Source organism: Apodemus sylvaticus, chromosome 3 (genome assembly GCF_947179515.1).
Source record: "Apodemus sylvaticus chromosome 3, mApoSyl1.1, whole genome shotgun sequence".
Classification (NCBI taxonomy): Eukaryota; Metazoa; Chordata; class Mammalia; order Rodentia; family Muridae; genus Apodemus; species Apodemus sylvaticus.
The window spans coordinates 167,655,694-167,676,479 of NC_067474.1; the positions used below are offsets into that span (position 1 = coordinate 167,655,694).

Below are 20,786 nucleotides of genomic sequence, written 5' to 3' on the forward strand. Positions count from 1 at the left end.
TGGAGACCGAAGGGCTCGGGTTTTATTTGCCATTCCATAAATACGGGCCGCACCTTGGTCTGAGTCTGTCAGGAAGCTGGAGGCGTTTGCTGTCGGCCTGGTAGGGTGCAGTTAGCGAGGAGCCACGCTCATTAAAAAAATGGGGAGAGAAAGCACGGTTATGTACATGACGGGGAGCAGGCGCCCTGCTGTGCCTCAGGACCTGGGGTCTGGGATGAACAGCGCAGGGCTCCAGCCGGCTGTTCTACACAGCCCCCCTCCTGCCCCAGGCCTGGCATACTACTTAAAGGTAAAGTGAGGCTGGCTTGGACTGACCAGCAGGCAGCTGGGCTGAAGGAAGGAGAGGCCACAGAGGAAGGGAGCTGGCTCTTAGACTCTTCGAGGGCCGGGGGGCAAGCTCCCACTTAGAGCTGTCTGCACTTGCTCTATGTGGCCTCGAGCCCCTCCTCCAAACCCCTCCACAGAAGCTTAAGAAGCAAATCCCCAGCACGTAAGAGTGGGCATGGAAGAAAACATCTCAGAAACACTTGGCTAAAATGTTTTCTGCATCTAGGTCTCCTGTGGGTCTTAGCCTGCAGCCCATTTTCCTGTCTTTCACAGACCCTGCAGGAGCTGAGCTCTGTGGTGTGGTTCACAGGCAGGCAGTAGCTCCTATGGTGGGCAGGCATCCCTGCATGCCTGACCCACCTAGCAGGCAGGGCCAAGGCCAGCTGTGTGGACAGGTCTGGTACCTCCTGCTGGGCCACTGCAGGAAGCTGGCTCCTCTAGCCAGGCATGGAAACACCAGAGCCCAACCGCCTCCACCCCCAGCCCCACAGGGCTGCTTCTGAGGTCTCAAGCTACGAGCAAGGAAGGTTTGAGAGCCCCAGGGTTTTGGGGGGGGCAGGGGGGCGGTGTGAGAGAGGAAACTACCTCTACCTTTCTTCCCTGTCTGCCTTTCTTCCTGTCTCCTCCCCATAACCCTACCCCACCCCCAGTCCTCACCTCTGCCCAGCCTTAAGAGCAGCAGGGAGGAGACTTGGAATAGCAGCTACAGAAGGCAAAGCCAGGGTACTGTGCATCCAGGGCTTGTGCCTGGAGCTAGCCACGGCCTGTCCAGGGCAGGAGGCTGGTCTCCTAGAGAGCCAGCTGGGTAGGACTCTGTGCCCCAGAGCATCACAAGACCATGGAGTGGGCCTCTGGACAGCACGCACTGCCCAAACCTGCAGGCTTCCTGGCATCAACATCCACATAGCTCCCACCGATAAGGGGCTGCCCATCTTTCCCACTCTCCCTGTCCCCATCCTGCCCTAGGCCAGCACAACGTATGGTATGCAGAGGTGGATGGGTGGTCCCAGCCATTTTTCCAGGGAGAGGTCCTGAGGACCTATTCTTACAACACGGAGACTATTACTGGAGCTGTTCCCTTAGTCCCTTAGCTTGCCATGTGAGAACCCAAGGGAGCTCTAAGTGCTTTATCTTCCCACGTCCTGAACCCACTGCCCCAGTGCAGCAGAGGTAATGGAGGAAGGTCAGTGAGAGCAGAGCAGTATGGTCTTGCGAGCCTGCTGCCACCTGCCTGCGGTGGGGCCAGCGGCCACACTTGTCCACGAGTGTCTGTCTTGAGAGGCACACTCCAACGGGCTCCATCCAAGCCTGCTGAGCCTCTCTGCTGTGGGGCTCAGCAGTTGTACGCACGGCTGGGAAAGCCGACTGGGATCCCTGCCCCTGCCAGCAAGGGTAAGGGTAGGGTCGAGGGTCAGCTAGGTAGCTATAACCCCAGCCAAGGCCCGGTGGGCACGTGGGGCAGATCAAGGCCTGGGAAGAGTGGGACCCCAGGCCAGCCTTGAACAAAGTGCCTGGTGTCCATGGAAAGAGGGAGGCCCTGCTCTAACCACCAGGACCCTGGGAGAAGGGTGCACACCCCTCTTCTGAGACAGCGGTTCTTGGCAGAGAGGCTAGCCTTGCCTGCTCTGAGGACGAGACCTCCACATGGCCATGGCCATGGCTGGGGGCAGGTGTTTCTTCTTGAAGGATAAGCAGAGGTGGTGGGCTTGGGTAGGAGCCTCTGGATGTCCCCCTAACTGATGCCATCCCCTGGCATCCGTCGGATAGTATCCAGTGCAGAAGCGGCAGGCGGCATCTGGCGGCGACTCTGGAGGCGACGTCAGTTTCCCGGTGACGTCTGGGCATAGTGTTTTCCCCTTGGTTGTGAACCACACTCTGCATTTGTCTTCGAAACAGCAGAAGCGAGCGAGACAGAGACGAGGAGGGGACCGGGAACTGTCCGGGCGGGGCGCAGGGGGAGGGGGTAACTTAGGATCTATAGTCCTTTTTGCTGTAGGGTTTATTGCCCAGAATGCTGTCGATCTCATGGACGATGGAAGACGACAATTTTGGAAGGACCTGTGTGCAAGGATAAGAGTGTAGCCTGGCCGGGAGGAGAGCGGGCACCTCTTCCCAGAGTCTTACTCTACACCTCTCACCCCTGTCCGCCCCCTAGGATCCAGCCTTGGCTACCATTCTTAGGTCCTATCAGGTCTTTTGGTCTGAACCCTCCATGCCAAGAGCCCCAGCAAAAGCCTTCCAAATGCCCAGCTCTGGGGCACACCCTGTTCCACATCAAACCTCCATCTCAGCTCCAGGGCATGGCCCTCTGCTCCAGGTCCGCTGACTTCCCATTACAGCTGAGTGGCTGCAAAGAACACAGCTCCTCCGTGCCTTTCTGAGTTTGTTTCAAGGGCCCTCAGGTCTCTAATGCCTCTGCCCCCTGCATTCCGCATCCCCACCGCCTCTCCTGGCCTCTCCGCCCACCATGGTGGCTTTCTCGAGATACCCGCTCACAACGTTTGTGTCCAACTCTATGAGGACCAACTCTGCACAAGCAGGGCTCACTGCCACGCCTGTGTACCCTATACTCCTGGAAAGGGGGTCCAGGGAAACTGAGTCTCCAGGAAGGCTGGGGATACTTGAGCCCATCACCACCAGGGGCCCAAATCTCACCTGAATTGCTCCAATGTTTTCCATAAGTTGTTCTGCATTGGAAGCACCCAGAAGCACAGAGCTGACACCTTCGTTCCTCAGACACCAGGCTGTGGGCAGCAAGACCAGAGGTGAGGGCGGTGCCCTCGACAGGGCCTGCCCTGAGCACGGCTAGGCAAAGGTACCTATACTGGCTGGTTATGTGTGCCAACTTGACACAGGCTGGAGTTATCACAGAGAAAGGAGCTTCAGGTGAGGAAATGCCTCCATAAGATCCAGCTGTGGGGCATTTTCTCAATTAGTGATCAAGGGGGAGGGCCCATTGTGGGTGATGCCATCCCTGGGCTGGTTGCCCTGGGTTCTATAAGACAGCAAGCTCAGCAAGCCAGGGGAAGCAAGCCAGTAAGGAACATCCCTCCATGGCCTCTGCATCAGCTCCTGCTTCCTGACCTGCTTGAGTTCCAGTCCTGACTTTTTTTTGTGATGAACTGCAATGTGGAAGTGTAAGCTGAATAAACCCTTTCCTCCCCAACTTGCTTCTTGGTCATGATGTTTGTGCAGGAATAGAAACCCTAACTAAGACCCTAACTGGACCTCAGCTCTCTCGTCTGGGGTCCAAGGGTGCCTGCAATGCTCAGTAGTGCTGAGAGAATTTGCTCAAGGGCTATCTAGAAGAGGTTATACTGTGTCTGCTGGCATGGTGGTCCTCCTACCCTCCCTGACTCCCGGCTAGCTGCCTGACAGTCTAGGCTCTTAAAGAGACACAGATTCCAACTCTGCCCCTAGAGTCCTTACCCTGGCCATCATGGGGGTGCTGTCCAGAGGTCCCTACTTTTCTTTCCAGGGCCCCTTTCCTCTGTGTAGCTACACAAGCACCTAAAGGCGGCTGGGGAAGGTAAAGCTCAAGCCCTCAGGGACCCCAGGAACAAGTGTCCCGCTGCTGTGCCCATGGCCCATTACCTATGGCCAGCTGGGGCAGGGTGCAGCCTAGGCGCTCCGCAATGGCCTGCAGTTCCTTCAGCTTGGCCTGCTGGCGACGACCCTCCTCACTCAGGATCTTGTCTTTCAACCACTGGTAGCCCTGGGAAGGGGAAAGCCCAGGTAAGGGAAGGTCCCCGGAACTCGAGACGCAGGCAGCTGTTTCCTCTAGAGACTCCTTCCCAGCTCTCTTGTCCCCTGGCCTCAGGTTTGCCCTGGGCCAGACTCAGACCCTTCCATAGCATGAAGGAGAAGGTTCGTGGTGGACTGCCAGAGCAGAACCAGAGGCACAGGCTGCCCACTGTAGGCCCCCGAGAAGCCCCCCAGGACCCAGGCTGAGGAGACATTGAAACCCAAGGCTGGGGTCCAGGGCTCTTGTCTCCCGAATTTGAACATTCTCCTGCTTCCTGGGTGCTCAGCAAGGGGACTGGACTTTGGTCCAACTCTTAAATTCGTCTGGGGTCTCCGAGATGGGAGCAATCATGGGGAGGCAATCATGGGGAGGGAACATGCCATACACTAGTGGGCCAGCCTGACCTGTGGATACTGAACCATGGGAGAAACCAAGGTAGGGGAGCGATTCATGGGCCTGCTTACCCGGGGCTAGCCCCACAGGTGGGAGAAAGGCCTGTATCCGCATTCTTACGCCAAAGGCGTCCCTCCTACACCCGGCCGTGCTCACCTTCAGGGAGGCTCTGGAGTAGGGTGGGATCCCGCTGTCATACTTTCCTGAGACGATGCCGCAGGCCAGAGGGGACCAGGTCATGGCACCTACTCCTGAGAGAGCGCAAGAAAGAGCAGGTGAGGCCAAGTCGGGCCTGAGGGAGGGGAGGAACGGCCGAGGAGATGGCATGGCAGGGCAGTACCCACCTATCTTGTGGAACAGCTCTGGCAGTTGGACCTCCACCTTCTCCCTCTGGAACATGTGGTACTCAGCTTGCTCGCAGATGGGCGGGATCAGGTTGAACTGCCGTGCCACCGAGTAGGCCTCCTGTGGTGGGGAAGCAGACCATGGCCATCAGCAGCCGGGGTGGGGGTGGGGGTGGGGGTGGGGGTGGGGGGTGGGGCCCACAGACTCCTCTACTATACCCCTAGCTTTCCTGAGAGTACTAGGCAGGCCCCTGTGAGCCGGGAAGAGGGTGCGCTTTGGAATCCCAAGACTTAACGGTCCATGGAGGAGTCACAATGTAGTGATGCCTGGGGTTGGGGCAAATGGGATCACCCATGCCTCAGTTTCCCCATATGTCATACGATCCCAATGAGTCAAGGTGTTTGCAGCCCTTCCAATGGGGCCTGGCTTATGGTTGGCCCTCAGTTTGCCATCTGGACAGCATGGCCGTTGTGTTGTGGCCCTGGACCTATGGAGAAGGTGGTGGTAGCCCTTGGAAGGCAGCAGTTCTGTCTGCTAAACCTGCGTGCGACCCGGAGCTTGGGGCCTTGGCTCCAAGGTGCTCCCTCAAATTCCACGCATGGGGAACTACTGTTTGTAGACAGTTGTACGTTGGGGGACACGCTTGCCACTTAGGGAGGCCCTGCCCCACTTTGGTCTGAGACTCAGTTTCCTCATCCATAAAGTGGGGTAATGACAGTCAGATTTTTCTGAGTCCTGTGCCGGCTGTGGGTATTCGGGGCAAGATGCCCGATGAAGGCTCCAGAAGGCACTCAAACGCTGCGTTATGGCAGGGTCTTCTCACGTCCCCCAGTATTTGAAACACCCTCCCTTCCCCCGCCCTTCCTGTCATCCCAGGATGAAGCAGGAATCTGCAAGTCACTGCAGCTACAGCTATGGAATGCTGGGACACCGGGCATGGGTGGGGTAAGGCTAGGTGAGGGGTGGTGTGGGTACGGAGGTGGGGTGCTCAGGAAAGAGTCCCTACTATCCCCCTGCCCCCGCCCTCAGGCTACAGAATGTGGCAGCCTCATTCATCTGGGTTTCTCTGTCCTGCTGACACTTCCTGGGAACCACAGAATGCCTAGGGACAGAGGCTGCTCTAGCCTCTCACAGCTCCTCTAGAAGAAGAACGCAGTTATTGGGGTGCTTTCCTGAGAATATGGACGAAGGGAGAAACCGTGAATTAACAGAAATCCGGGTCCTGGCAGCTGGGTCAGTTACTTCCAAAGTCAGCCCGGGTTCTGACTGGCATCATCTGGGTGTCAGGCTTGCACTAGGCAGCGCGACCCTGCGACTCTCCCGCCTTCTGGACCTCCCAGCTTGAGATGCCGGGCAACGCCAGCATTTACCTCCCGTGGCACCGAAGAGTTACATCTCAACTCTAACAGAACGCCCTAGCAAGTGGCAAGCAGCTTCGGTGCCCAGGCTTGCCTGGGCTCTAAGATCTGCTTAAAGGTTCCTATAGGTTTTCTCGTGACGCCTCGGAGCAGGCTGTGAGGGTAAGCCATCCAGCAGGCTTGTTCAATGGATCTGGAAACTGAGTCTCAGAGGGCAAGCCATCCATTCAGGGCCGCGTGTCCCTGTGAGTCCAGGTGAGACCCATGACCCCTGCGGCCGAGCGCATGTCTCGGTTTCTCCTCCTATAAAACGGCCCCGCCCGCGCACTCACGCACGCACGCACGCATGGGCGTCACCCTACCATGATCTCCATGGAACTCCAGCGCGACGTGCCCCAGTACATGGCCATCCCCTGGTTGATGACATGGGTCATGGCCCGCACGGTCTCTGAGAGGGAGAGAAGGGAGACCATGTTTGGGAAGGCTGGGGCTCAGGGCCAGCCTGGGGATAGTCTGCAGATGCAGGTGGGGTGCCAGGAGAGGGAGCAGGCCGCAAAGGCATCTTGCAAGCAGTGTACTTCCTGGCTCCCGGAGTTGGGTGTGGGCGTCGGGAAGGGGACATTTCCAGGAGAAAAGAGAGTGGACCGGAAATCCTGAAGACAAGTCCTCTGACAAGGTGGGGCTTGCCTGGATCCTTGGGGAAGGCTTATAGGTAGGCAAGACTGGTGTCCCCGTGGCTGGCGACAGAAAGGTGAAACCTGAGAGATGGGAACCCCGGTGGCTTAGGGGGACCAGCGGATGAAGGCTGAGGCTGCAGTCAGCCTGGCCAATGGCAGTGCGCAGTGCCCTTAGCAGAGCGTACAAACTCAGCTCTGCAGGCTCAGGAAGGCCTTCTCATGGGTGCCTGAGGATTTCCGGGAGGGCAGAATGGTTGGTGTCTATAGGGACAAAGGCAGGCCCTGAGGCTGGGGCTTTCTTGTCTCAGTACCTGGGGAACCAGAACCAGAAGTTGAAACGTTTGGGCCGACCGTGAATGCCTAGGCTGGAGTCTCCCTCAGGACAGGCTATTCTCAGGGCAGCAGAGGAGGGGTGGGAGGGAGTAGGGGGGATTTAATTGTCTTTCTGTGAGGGGGGGTCAAGGTCTGGAACGAACAGCTATAGGGTTCCACAAAAGCCAGGGCTTACAACATCTCAAGGAGTAAACGACTGAATTCCCTCCCACACCCAATCTTCTTCTAGGGCAAGAGTGGGGCTCTTCCCACCTAAGCAACGCAGTCTTCCTTACAGTCAAGAGTTTGGGGGGGGGTCATAAAAATCTGGCAGTTCAAAGTATAAAGTATAAAGTGAGAAGAAAGGGATCCTCAAGGCCAGAGGGGGACAAGGCGGTGATGGGGGGGGGGAGTGTGGACGAAAGGCATGATACCTATGTAGGAAAAGGTCGTAACAGAAGCCATGGTTAGGGGATGGCCCTATAGGAGCTGCATTAAAAACCCTGCCACGTGCACATCTTCTCCCTTGGCTGATTTGCCTCTTAGGAATGTATTGGTTGCTAAAACAGACTGTGGTCCTGGTGGGTGAGGGCTGGCTCCATGGATTCCCCGCAGGTCTGATACAGTGCTTGCAAGGTTGGCAGCCAAAGGCGGGGTAGGATTGTGGAAGGGCAAGTGTTTCTAAAATCATAGCGGTAACATCTGCCTCAGCTCCAGATGCTCCATCCATCCCAGTGGCAGATCCCCGGGGCGGTGGCAGGGACCGCGAGAGAAGGGCGAGGAGGAAGAGACCGCCAGGCGTATGCCTTCAAAGGGCACTGGAGTCGCTATCTCCTCGAGCGGGGCACAATGCTGGCACCTGTGTGCCCTGTTTTAGGGGAATCTGACTTCTTACTCATTCTGGGGCCCTATACTTCTTTGGCCAAGGTCTATTCATGGTGAAATCCAGGGCCTCCTCATATCTGGTAGAGTGGACCCAGTAAGTTCACCCAGAATGCCAGGGAAGTCACACTTGACTTTGCCCCAACGGGGCAACTCTGCCCTTGCCCGTATTCTGAGGTCAGGGACTGTGTGGCTCTCTGGTGTTTTCTTTGCCCTGCCTAGGTAAGGGACATATGAGAAGAGAGGATGGGTCTTCTGGGACCTTCCCAGAATCACTGGCTTTAAATGACATTTTACATCCAGAAGAGATCAATGCCTGATTGGGGTGCTTTCAGGAGACCTAGAGGGTTCTGGGGCCTACTCAACGGCCCCTGGGCTCCTCGAAGGGCTGTCCTTGTTAAGATTTTTAGAAACACTCTGGGGGTGGAGGCACCGCAGACCATGCAGCGCAGCGTGGTTCCCCTATTCTTTTTCAGCCGAGGCTTAGGTCCACATGCCAGAGACAGGGAAGCCAAGAGGACAGCTCACATCAGTCCCTCTGCCCAGCCTCCCCGAGAGCTCTGTCTGGTCATGGTTATGAAGATCGCAGCCAGGGGGGATCCGCACTGTGCCTTCCCCATGCAGTGAGAGAGATGGAGACAGTCTGGCACCTGGGGATCAGGGCAAGGGATAGAAGTTTGGTATGACTGGCTGTTCCGAAGGGCAGGGGAACCTAGGTACCTGGGGGACGTGGGCAGAGGCAGGCCAGATATTGGACACATGTTCAGGAGCACGGTGCGCCCACACCAGCATGTCAGTGGATGCTGAGGCAGTGACACTTAGGGACGACTGTCTTTCAATAATTAATACTGCTGGACAGAAGCAAGGGTGCCAGCTACTTCCAGCTGCAGGCAAGACCCAGGCCATCTCTATAGTGTCACAAATAATACATAGGAGGGGTCAGGTGGCAGCACCAGGTGGCAGGCAGATGCCCTTCCAGTGTGGAATGCTGCCCGGCTCCTAGGGAGACAAAGGCCTACCCCTGAGGTGGGGCTCTAGGGCCCGTTGCTGATTGTGGGGGGCAGATCCCAAGCATGGCCCCAGGAAGCCCTGGGCCTCAGCATCATGCCAGCTCACATACTTATTCTCCTAGAAGGAGAATCACTCCATTTCTGTGGTGTATTCTGGCCGCTAAGTGAGCAGCCATGAGCGATCACAGAGCTAGGGCACTCGAGGAACCAGCTTGGCAGATGGGGCAGCTTGTTGGCTGGTGTTCTGGGCCTCTGTTAGACGCTAGGGCTTAACAAGTGTGAGCTCTGAGAGAGGTTATGTTGCCTTAGAGGTCCCAGGAAGCTTCTGGAAACCTGGTCTTTCCCAGCCCTTCCCATCATATCACCCAAGGTCAAGTTCCCAAGCAGGGACTGGAGCACCCACAGATCAAGAGAAGACTCCGGCAGAAAGCCCAGCCGGCCACCGCAGGTCACGGCACCGCAAGCATGGAGCAGGGGGGCATGCACGCCGGGAAGGGGGGAGGGATGGGGATGGCAGCGCGGATGGACAGCAAGGGGCTCCGACGCCATTTTGCTTTCCCTTTGCCTGCATGGCGTTGTCACGGGAGATGTCCCTACCGCTTATGCATTTTATGGAGAAGTTTGTCATGGGGGTGGTGGTGGACAGAGCGTCATGAATAAAAAGTACTGTCTCATAAAATGCAGCTCGGACAGAGAGTCAATAGTCGTGAGGGTACTGTGTACCTTCAATGATGAATGTCCGTGACTTGAAGGAACTAAATGGGTCCCCTGCTGATAAAAGAAAGGTTTAAAGAGACCAGAGTTTATCGCTGTGGGAACACAGGGGCCTGGTATGGTAAAGGGCAGGATAGAAGGGCACAAATCATCTCACAGAACAGAGTTCTGTTAAAAAGAAAGGATATATATATATATATATATATATATATATATATATATATATATACATACATACACACACGCACACGCACACACACACAAGTGTGGTATATATATAAAAGCAAGTGGAAACAAAATAACCAGTTCAACGTAACCTCCTGAGTCCCAAAGCGGCAAAGCATAGATGAGAAGATGCCACGGCAGCAGGTGGGAGAGATGGAGGGACTGGGAGTCGAGGGAATAAATAAGAAACCCAGGCAGCTCTTTCAAAGCACTGAGTGCTCAGTCTCCCTCAGGCAGTAAGACCCCACTAGAGCAGAAGACCTCTAAGCCCTCCCTGGGGGCGGCGGGGACCGGAATGAGAGAGTACAGTGGTCCCCGACAGACACCGCTGTGCAAAATACCATCGCTGAGCAAAGAGAACACAGCCAGGGAGAAGTCCTGGACACAGCCAGCTCACAGAATGAGCTGGGGCCTGGGCCCGCCCCTCCCCCACCCAGGGGCCTGGTCACCGCTGTCCTGAATGCCCAGTGTGGCTGTGCTTCACAGTCACAAGAACCTCAGAGCAGCTGGCTCTGCTCTGCATGGACCGGCTAGCGGGATAACTGGTCGACCTACCTTCCATGGGCGTGTTGGGGTCCGGGCGGTTGGCAAAAACCACATCCACGTACTCCAGCTGCAGCCTCTCCAGGGAAGCCTTCAGTCCTGGGAGAAGAACAGAGGGGATCAGCTGCTTTTGCTTCTAGACCCTCCCTGGGTCCGGCTCAGGGAGAAAGAGAGAGATAAGGGCAGACTACTTATGTCATGTAGAGCTTCAGGGCAGGTGAGTGTCTCAAGGAGATGCCAAGACATGAGGCACATCCTAAAGGGAGTAGGCACCCTAGCCATTCCAGAGGATGTCAGGAGAGCACAGGCCAAATGTCCCAAGACCAAGTGGACACACGTGCCTTGGGCCACTCTCAGGACCCGGTGGTCTGTGCGGCAACACAAGCAGATCTGACCATGGTACCACATGAGGAAGGAGCAGTATTATCTACTGTACAAAAGGCTGCTGGTGTTGGACGCACACAAGTCACTAACCCACACCTGCCAACAGCCAGGGTGAAGGCTGGGTCTGAGGTGGGAAGGCCAGGGACCAAGGCTCCCATTATGATGTTTTATTATGAAGAATATTACTTAGAGAAAACATGACTCGAGCGAGAGGCAGAGCCCTCATCCAGCCCACCCCACTCTGGGCTGCACGTCCGTTTTTTTCTAGCAGCCCCGAGTGAGGGGTATGCCCCCACAACCCCGCCTTCTAGACCCTTTGACACAAGTTCAGGGAAGTGATGGCTGGCCCCCAAGACTATTCATCCAGCACACACTCAGCCTGTCCTGAAATCTGGCCAGCTCCGTCCAGGCTCAGCGTAGCCTTTGTTCAGTAGTGGGTGCCCCCTGCAGTTCCTTCCCCCCACCTCATATCTTTTTGGGGCAGAAGGGGACGGTCAAAGGAGGGCTCCATGGACCCCAGGGTCGAGGCCGAGACTGGATCGCTGATGAGAAGGGTGAGCTACCACGCTTTTTAGCTTTATTCACGTGCCAGGGACACTGTGGTTAAAGTCCCTCCTCACCTTCGATTATGTGCTTCCGGGAAAGGCCTCTCTCGGTCTCCGCTCTGAAAAACAGGCCACCAGGGTGGGAGATGTTGCAGTTGGTTTGGAGATAATATTAATGATACGATGCCAGGAAAAACAAAAACAGGTCAGGAAATCTGCAGGTGACGATTACCAGCTCAGGTGGATTCCTAGACACTGCCCCCAGCGTGGCATGGGGACAAGGGCCCTGGTTTTCAATATCACCTCTCTGCCCAGCTTGGATTTATTTACATATGCTTTTTGAAATAGTTTCTTTCTACTTGGCTCATGGTGCCCTCCAACTCTTTTTTGTTTTTTAAAGATTTATTTATTATTATATTCAAGTACACTGTAGCTGCCTTCAGACACACCAGAAGAGGGGGTCAGACCTCATTATGGACGGTTGTGAGCCACTAGGTGGTTGCTGGGATTTGAACTCAGGACCTTTGGAAGAGCAGTCAGTGCTCTTAACCACTGAGCCATCTCTCCAGCCCCGGCCTCAAGCTTCCCAAGTATCGGGGTTAAAGATGTAACCCCATTTACAGTTTTTTTTAAAGTTAAGAATGAATCATATGTTTTTTTTTTTTTTTGAGACAGGGTTTCACATGTCCCAGGCTCGCCTCAAATTTATCACATAGCCATGGGCGACCTTGGTTTTTGCTTCCTCTGCCTCTGAAGTGCTGTAATTATAGGCATGAACCAGCACACTTAGCTCGGCGGATACGAGGAGCACAGGCTTCGCGCCTGCCTGACAAACACTCTTCTAACTGAACCTCTTCCTCAGTTAGAAATCATACTCACAGCCCCATGAGATAAACTTTGCTCTACAGAGAATATAGACTCAGAAACCTGGAAACAGGTGGAGCGACACAGGTGGCCCGGGGACGTTAAGGTGGTTTAGACAGTCCACCATTTTCCGTTTTCTCGAATGTTTATAATGCCATCATGTAGGTAAAAATAATAAAAATTAGGCAACTTTTGAGTAACAGACAGTTAAGCCAAAGCTGCTTGCAGTTTGGGAACACGGCAGTGGCTGTGGTCCCCACACTCAAATAGGTGCCAGCCTGCATGTGGCTCTGCAGAGGCCAACATGCCCGCCCTCCCTCCCCGAGACTACAGTGTGACCTTGTGCTGCTGTGATCTGCTACCTCCGCGACCCCGGCACTTACTTTCCGCCCCAGAAGATCTTGGTGGTGATGACAAGGCTGGACCGTCTGCAGGGTGGAAGAGAGGGAGGGGGTTACTGGGCCTGGCTGGTCCCTCTGTCTTTCCTCAGCTTTGACCTAGGGGTTGCTGCTCTCTGACGTGGGGGCTGTTCTGAATTGTGACTTTCCTGCCAGGGTTTGGATCTCCCCCACTCAAAGATGTAGTCGAGCTCCAAACACTGTGGCCTGGGTGCAGGGGTCTTTCGGTGTCTCCGTGTAGCAACGGAACGGTGCCTAAGACAGGTTCCCATTTCGCTACCTTTGAGAGCTCCATCACCTTCTAAGCACGGAGGTGGCATAGCTGCATGCCAGGCTGAACCCTGCCACCCCCCAAGCCTAGCACAGTCCTGCCAGGCTACATTGGTGACTTTCAGGTCTAGACAGCCTTCCCCTACTCCCACAGGGGCCCCTTTACAGATGGGGACAGGGCAGTCCTGAAGGTTGAGCTGATCTCTAAGGTCTTTGGTTGGGGCAGAGAAGATGGGCCCAGCTGAGGGTCAAAGGCTTTTACATGAACCTGTCACGTCCAGGTCACCTGCGAATGCTCATGCGCAGTTCATTATGCCTGAAGGAACCCCTTCCCATGAATCTGTGAGTGGAGCAGGACAAAGGTGTGCGTGCATGTGTGTGTGTGTGTGCTAGAACCAATCACAAGAAGAATCACTTTGCCTCAGAGAATTAACTGTGCACGTACTTAGTGTCATGGCGAACCCTGGTACCCCAGCCTTAGTTAGCCGCTTGCGCGGTGCCCACCCACTGTGGTGTGAAGGCCCACTCCCTCTAGCGGGGCAGGAGCTACTTCTGTTCCAAGAAATCTTCCCTTTCTGCAGGAAGAAACTGTGTGACCCGAGGCTCTGACTGACCAGGGAGGCCATGGGCCGCACTATCTGCGCATGGCAGGGTTTCACATGGCTGAGGTGACTTTGAGTGGCTGATCATTCTGCTTCTCATCTCCTGAGTGCTTGGATTACTGGTGTGCCTGTACCGTGCCAACACATTTATGCAGTGCCGGGAATTGAACCTGTGGCTGACAAGCACTCTACAGACAGCCCTATCCGTCAGCACTGCCTAGCTACTGACCCTTGCAGGATACTTAAGTAGCTTTTCTTTAAAATTAAGAGAAGGCACAAGAAGAAAGGGGCTGGTGAGCTGGCTCCGAGAGGAAGGGTGGGGCTGTCAAGCTCGATACCCAGAGCTTGTACAACGTGCCACGTAACTATGTGTAAATAAATAAACATAATGAAAGAAGCTAATTAAAGAAGAGAACATGCAAGCACTGATGGTCCACTCCTGTGCTAATCAGGAAAGAGCAATCCACAAACTCTCATGGTTCCCACTGCGGGGCCATTCAGGCCTGGGCTTGTCCCAGACAGACGGCCTGCCCACCCTAGCCAGGATCCCCAGGGTGCATTTGCTTTTCTTGCGCTGTGTTCTGCCCCCACCCCACCCCCAGCCTTCCTTGTGTGCCCTGGAAACAGACCACAGAGAACCGGATAATTACCTCCATCCCTTCTTCTTAATGATGTTTCCTAATACCACTTCAGCCCTGCAAAGCGAGAGAGAAAGAGAGGCAGGCATGGGGATTTCATCAGTGCACAAAGGAAAAAAAAAAAATCAAACCCAGCCCCATCGTGACAATGGGCCATCGGGTCCCCTCTGTGGAAATGCCACTGGAGTTGGATCGCCAGGATGCCTATGTGGCCTTGGCTCTGAGGCTCATTCCAGAAGGGCTGAGGCCTGCAACTGTCCAGGACTGGAAGCGCCGTGGTGGGGGTGTGGAGTGTGTGTGTGGAGGGCTCTGCCAGTCCTGGGATGACAAAGGCCTATGCTTCTAGGTCTTGTCCTGAGGCAGTGGTGGCAGCACCCTTGCACTTGCTGGGAAGGAAAGGTCGCCAGAACACTGCTTCCTCCGCCAGCTGCAGATGCTCTGGGGAAAATGCTTGGCGGTGGTGCACGGGTAAAATGTAACAGAATGTAACAGGTGAATCTATTTGCAAAAGATAAGCAACTCTCCCGGGAATTCTCTGTGTGCAGAGAGAATGTCCTTTCTGGGACCAGCTGTAGGGCTTCTGACAAAGCCAGTGTGTCTGTCTACTTGGCGAACCCTTGTCTTCTTTGTGCGTGTGTGTGTGTGTGTGTGTGTGTGTGTGTGTGTGTGCGCATGTGTGTATGTGCATGCCTGTGTTTGTGTGCAGCTCAGCCCACTGCCTGTTCTTGGCACGGCTGAGGGTCCTCAAACTGGGGCCAGCTGGGGTCACAAGCTGGCTGGGGTCACAAGCTGGCTGGGGTCACAAGCTGGCTGGGGTCACAAGCTGGCTGTTCCAGCCTCTTGGCATAGTGGTGCATGTGGATTAACTTTTAAGAACTTTCTGCTTGTAGCAAAAAAATGTTTCTAAGCAAAAACAACAGACGGAAAATGATCCAAACCCAGTGCTACATTCCAATTATAAAGCGGCTGAGTCATCCAGTCAGAAATAATGGGCTCTAATTTGCAAGCTGTTTAGCATATATTCTGAACACCCCTCATTTATGGTCAGGACGCATGGAAAATTCAATCAGCTCTTGCTTCCTTTCATTCCTTCGTCCCCCAATTTGTCAGACAAAAGACCAGGAGAGGAGGAAGATGACAGAAAGGCTGTCTGAGCAGTTAACCTAAGCCTCTTGCTTGAAGTCCTGGCGGTAAGCTATGAATGTGCGCGCAGAAATACTGCAGGTCACCGAGAAACGTACAAATTACCGTCAGCAAGATATGTGTATGCTCACCCCTGGTCAGCGAGGGGCAGCCCCGGCCGACTGCTTGCTGGAGCTATGGCTAGCCCCTTGGTCAGAGAAGCCTGGCATGCCACCAAGACATAGTGCTTGGCTTTAGTCAGATTGGCTGCGAGTGCTAAGGCATCTCTGGCGTGAACGGGCTGGCTTAGCTACAGGCTGGACTGTGGAGCTACAGGGGCTGACTGAAGAGCTGAGGGCAGGGGACCCCATAAGCAATGCTATCCAGAGCAGAAAGCGTTTGCCCAAGGCCTTGGCTTCTCGCAGGGAGTTCCCGAGAGGCCCGAGAATGCCCAGTGTACAGCATGGCTGCCCCGGAATGCCAGCTCTGTGTGCCCAGTTAAACAGAGTGAGAGCAGTAACAGTTTAGAGATGGTGGGACCATCTGGTGATGAAGTGGCATTAATTTGTGTTTGCTCTCCTGGACAGCAAAACCCAGGCAGGCGCTGGCCGGGGAGGAGACTGGGAGATAGATGCCTTCAGGCTGGGCATCTGCACCAGGCTCTTCAACCTCCGGCTGCTTGCCTTAGCTCATCTGTCTGTCTGGAAAGCATCTCGCTTTGATTGGAAGCTGCTGTCTGTTTGGAGAAGGGGAGGAGACTGGTATAGGAACAAACTTGTACTGCTAATGGAGCTAAAGGGATGGGGGAGCAGCTGCAAGCTCCCCAGGGCCTTGCTAGGGATTGGACAGTGGTCCAGCTGGGGTCCCCGAGGAGTGGTGCTTTGGCTCTCGGTCCAGACAGCAGGTAGCATCCCAAGGCCTGGGAAGCAGGTGCCTGCCCCGTGGCCACGGTTCACAGAGGGTCAGGGCTGCAGCCGGCGTGGCCCATGGGAACTTGGCTGGTTCCAAACAGGAGTGGGCCGAAGGGGCGACAAGTGGGAGCCAGCGAGTGACTTCACCAACCAAAACTGAATCTTGGAAATATGGTGCAGGAGAGTGGATGATTTGATTACAGCCTGCCTTTAAACTTGAAGCCAAGGACTCTGGCCGAAGGGCATCGGGCCTTTGCATAATTGAGTTGGAAAGTTTATTGTCCAAATGGTAGTGCTTCCTTCACACTGAAGTTTGCCAGAGCCTGCTCTCTCCAGATCAGAGAGGCTATCTGCCCTGCAGCGCCTACTGCATCATTAAGACAAGAAAATGTCAGGCTCACCAGGGCTGGCCAAAGCTCACCAGCACAGCCTGGGACAGTGGTAAATCTCTGCTCGAGCCCAGCTCTGTGCCTTAGAAACCTTGGTGCCTGCACAAGGGGAGAGGGATCTGCAGGGAGGGGGCGGCTAAGAAGCAGCCAGTGCCTGAACCATTAGTGTCAGGCCCCATCAAAACATCTGCTAAAGTCATTTAGAGTTTTATGAAGAAGACAGAGTGGAAGGCACTCTGTGAGGACCCAGGAAAGAGAGACAGGGGAACTTGAGATGTGGTACCCTGTGCCACCTCCTCCTGGGAAAAAGATACATACTTCCCAGCAGCGTAGACCTCCGCCGTGTCGAACAGGTTGATGCCATTATCGTAGGCCAAGGTCATCAGGTGCTCTGCCATCTGAAATGATAAAGCCCGAGCTGTCATGGCTGGCACGGTCTGGCCAGCTCTAGGGAGGCTCTGGGGCATCAGCCCTGTGGCAGAGGCTCTTCTCCTGGTTCCTCCGTCCTCCCTGCCACAGCACAGGGAGGCAACAAGCACTTCAGAGAAACCAAGACGGTAGGAAGGATGAGGGAAACAGCTTGCTGGTTGTTGATTTTGGGGGGGGGGGTCACTGTGGAATGTGGCCGCTGTACTGAGCCGAATAGTATCTCCCCAAAATTCACGTGAACCAGAACCTCAGGATGGGACCTGCCCTGAGAGTAGGGTCACTAAGATGGGGGTGGGGTCACACTGCCTCCTGAAGGGCCATCCAATGTGAATGGTATATTAGAAGGTAAGAAGGTTACAAGGTAATGCAGAGGCAAGAAATGCTACCAGAAGCTGAGGGACAGGGGCAGACCCCTCCTCCATCCCTTTGGAGGGACCAGGTCCTGACCAAACCATCAGACTCCTGAACTGTGTGAGGATAAAGTTCTCCTAAAGACTCGCGGTGACAGCATCTCACTGTGTCAGTCACGGGGCCCAGTGGTCCATCTCAGGAGGATGGCCGCTTGCCTTTTTTAAAGGATTTATCTGTGTATTTGTCTGTGTCTCTACGAACCTCTCCGGGCAACTGAAGGAGGGCTGCATACTGACCACAGAAGGTCCACAGCCACGCCACCACGGGGCTGAGAGTCACGTGGCCTTGGCTGGTGTTCCTTCAATATGGGACTTAGATAACATCCTAGACATCCGACCCATCTCATGGCTGACCAGACCTTACAACGTGGGCTTCATCCCAGGTAAGCACCAGTGGGTGGTGGGGCCTGCGACAAAGGAAGCTGGGAGCACCGCTGTCGTCGATGGCCCCCACCGAAATACAATAGAGAGAAGCACTCCTGAGCGTTGCCGTCCACTGAGGGCCAAACCTACGCTAGCTATGCGGCTCAGGTGGTCCTCCCTCCTGTCAGTCCACCATGGCTGGAGGACTCCAGTCCTGCCTGGTCCTCTGATAGTCAGAGGTTTCAGAAACCATCCAAGCAAGGAGAGATGACGTTCAAGTGTGCATGTGAGCATGCATGCGTGCTAAGGGACTCTGGGAGTGAAAGTCTGAGAAGAGTAGGGAATACCATGCCCAGCGGTGATCATGGGAAGGCAGACTTGGTGCTACGGACTCATCAGGGGATCCAAGAAACCCAGGTTTTCTTGCTGCGCTGAAACCTGTTTTTCAAACACTGCAGATGGTGCAGAGCCTGAAGCCAGCCACAGCTGCTGCGGCCAGAGGCACCAGGATGAAGAGGCCATGGGGCCCTGGAGACCCACCTGCAGGGAGGTTTGCTGTCTCTGCTGCCATAGCTCAAGTGCGAGCATGTCTTCTTCTTCTTTTTTTTTTTTTTTTTTTTGGTTTTTCAAGACAGGGTTTCTCTGTGTAGCCCTGGCTGTCCTGGAACTCACTCTGTAGACCAGACTGGCCTCAAACTCAGAAATCCCTGTGTCTCTGCCTCCCAAGTGCTGGGGTTACAGGCGTGCGCCGACACGGCCGGCAAGCGTGAGCATGTCAAATGCATGGCTACTGCTGTTCCCTGGGTCTCTGCAGTGTCTGGGTCTCCTCCCCAGAGCCATCCAACGAGGAACCTCTGTACACAGGGGCACTGTTCCGTGATACCGCGGCACGGGCAAGTGTGGCTTGCTCACTGTGTTTGTGTGACCGTTCCCAGATGTGTCCCACCAGCCAGCCAGAGCCATGTCTGAAGGATACTGCAGGCTGCATTCCATGGGCTAGGGGACACATGGCTTCCCTGGAGGGCATCTGAGAGGAGGGGGCTCTTGGCATTTTTTTGTCTTTGGGTTTTTTTTTTTTTTTTAAAGATAGGCACATATTTCTGTCCTATCCCATCTGCCTGACACGAAGGAGGCTGTAACCTTTGTGCACACACAGTACCTCCTAGTAACCAGGTAAAAGTGTCTCATTTCTTAACTGGTTCTTTTTATGTTAAATACATACTTAGGGCTGGCGATGTGGTTCAGCAGGGAGGGCACACTCGGGTGGAGTCAGGATGACAAATTCAAGATTGTTTTTGGCTACACAGTAAATTCAAAGACAGGCAGTTTGTGAGACTCTATAAGATCTCCTTACTAAAATGTATATGAGGGCCAGGCAGTGGTGCCACATGCCTTTAATCCCAACACTTGGGAGGCAGCGGCAGGCAGATTTCTGAGTTCGAGGCAAGACTGGTCTGCAGAGTGAGTTCCAGGACAGCCAGGGCTACACAGAGAAACCCTGTATCAGAAAAAAAAAATCTATGTGAGGAACTTGTCACTCTAAGCTCAAACCATCTCAGGGAGTGGGTAGAGGTGGCTCAGTGGTTAGTAACATGGGCTGCTCTTGCAGAGGACCCAGGGTTGGCGGGTCCCAGCACTCACATGTAAGCTCACAAACACCTAGAGCTCCAGTTCTAGGGGATCTGACACCCTTTGCTGGTCTCCTCAGCTACTGTGTGCATGTGTTACACAGACAAATATGCAGGAAAAGCACTCAATGCACATAAATAAAGCTGAAAAAAAATAGTAGCTTTTTGGAGACAGGGTCTCACTACTTAGTCTGAATGTCCCCTTAAACCCAGGCTCTGCTTCTTTGAGCCTGCAGAACACTAGGACAGTGGCAGTCATTGCCATTTTATCTATCTATCTTCTATCTATCTATCTATCTATCTATCTATCTATCTATCTAATTTATGTAATGTATATGAGTACACTATAGCTGTATAGATGGTTATGAGCCTTCGTATGTTTGCTGGGGATTGAATTTTTTGTTTTGTTTTGTTTTATTTGGTTTTTTGAGACAGGGTTTCTCTGTGTAGCCCTGGCTGTCCTGAAACTCACTCTGTAGACCAGGCTGGCTTTGAACTCAGAAATCCGCCTGCCTCTGCCTCCCAAGTGCTGGGATTAAGGTGTGCGCCACCACTGCCCGGCTGGGGATTGACTTTAGGAGCTCTGTGTGCTCCGGTCAACCCTGCTCACTCTGGTTAACCTTGCTTGCTCTGGCCCAAAGATTTTATTGTTATTATATTTAAGTACACTGTAACTGTCTTCAGATACACCAGAAAAGGGTGTCAGATCTCATCACAGATGGTTGTGAGCCACCATGTGGCTGCTGGGATTTGAACTCAGGACCTTTGGGAGAGCAGTCAGTGCTCTTAACCACTGAGTCGTCTCACCAGTTCCCTATTTATAGGTTTTAAACAGGGTTTCTCTGTGTATGTTTTCCCTGGCTGTCCTGGAACTCACTCTAGAGACCAGGCTGGCCTTGAACTCGGAGATCCATCTGCCTCCTCTGCCTCCCGAGTGCTGGGATTTAAGGTGTGTGCCACCGCCACCCGGCATTGTTACCATCTTTAAACAGACAGTTCGCCAGCACTGGCATCTGTATGCTCCTGTGCAGCTGGTGCCACCATCCTCCCTGAAACCCTCATGTCTACATGACAACTCCACAGATCCTGGTGGATGTCTTGCTCTGACCCCCAGCACAGCAGCCATCTAACCTTTCCCCAGACGGGACAGATTTTTAATGACTCAAAACATCATTGACCAGATGATCTATCAACCGTTCAGCTTTGTCCTTGCAGCAGAAGCAGCAGGACCTGTGTCTGCCTGAGAGTGCAGCCGTGTGCTGATAAAACTTTACTCACAGAAAACAAGACCACAGACACACA

The 20,786-nt window shown here is 54.3% G+C and overlaps 1 protein-coding gene across 5 annotated transcripts in view; it reads right to left on the bottom strand.

The window, feature by feature from the left end:
• The window catches only part of Kcnab2 (potassium voltage-gated channel subfamily A regulatory beta subunit 2), an 87,417-nt gene continuing 66,631 nt past the window's right edge, over positions 1-20,786 (bottom strand). For all 5 annotated transcript variants that reach the window (XM_052178302.1, XM_052178303.1, XM_052178301.1 and 2 more), the window contains 11 exons: positions 16,973-17,052; positions 14,245-14,289; positions 12,708-12,752; positions 11,536-11,579; positions 10,544-10,630; positions 6,531-6,616; positions 4,810-4,930; positions 4,622-4,716; positions 3,922-4,042; positions 2,983-3,071; positions 1-2,385 (listed from right to left, as the gene is read on the bottom strand). In XM_052178302.1, coding sequence (XP_052034262.1) covers positions 2,296-2,385; positions 2,983-3,071; positions 3,922-4,042; positions 4,622-4,716; positions 4,810-4,930; positions 6,531-6,616; positions 10,544-10,630; positions 11,536-11,579; positions 12,708-12,752; positions 14,245-14,289; positions 16,973-17,052 — 903 coding nt within the window. In that variant the 3' untranslated portion in view covers positions 1-2,295. The remainder of the gene's footprint in view (positions 2,386-2,982; positions 3,072-3,921; positions 4,043-4,621; positions 4,717-4,809; positions 4,931-6,530; positions 6,617-10,543; positions 10,631-11,535; positions 11,580-12,707; positions 12,753-14,244; positions 14,290-16,972; positions 17,053-20,786) is intronic.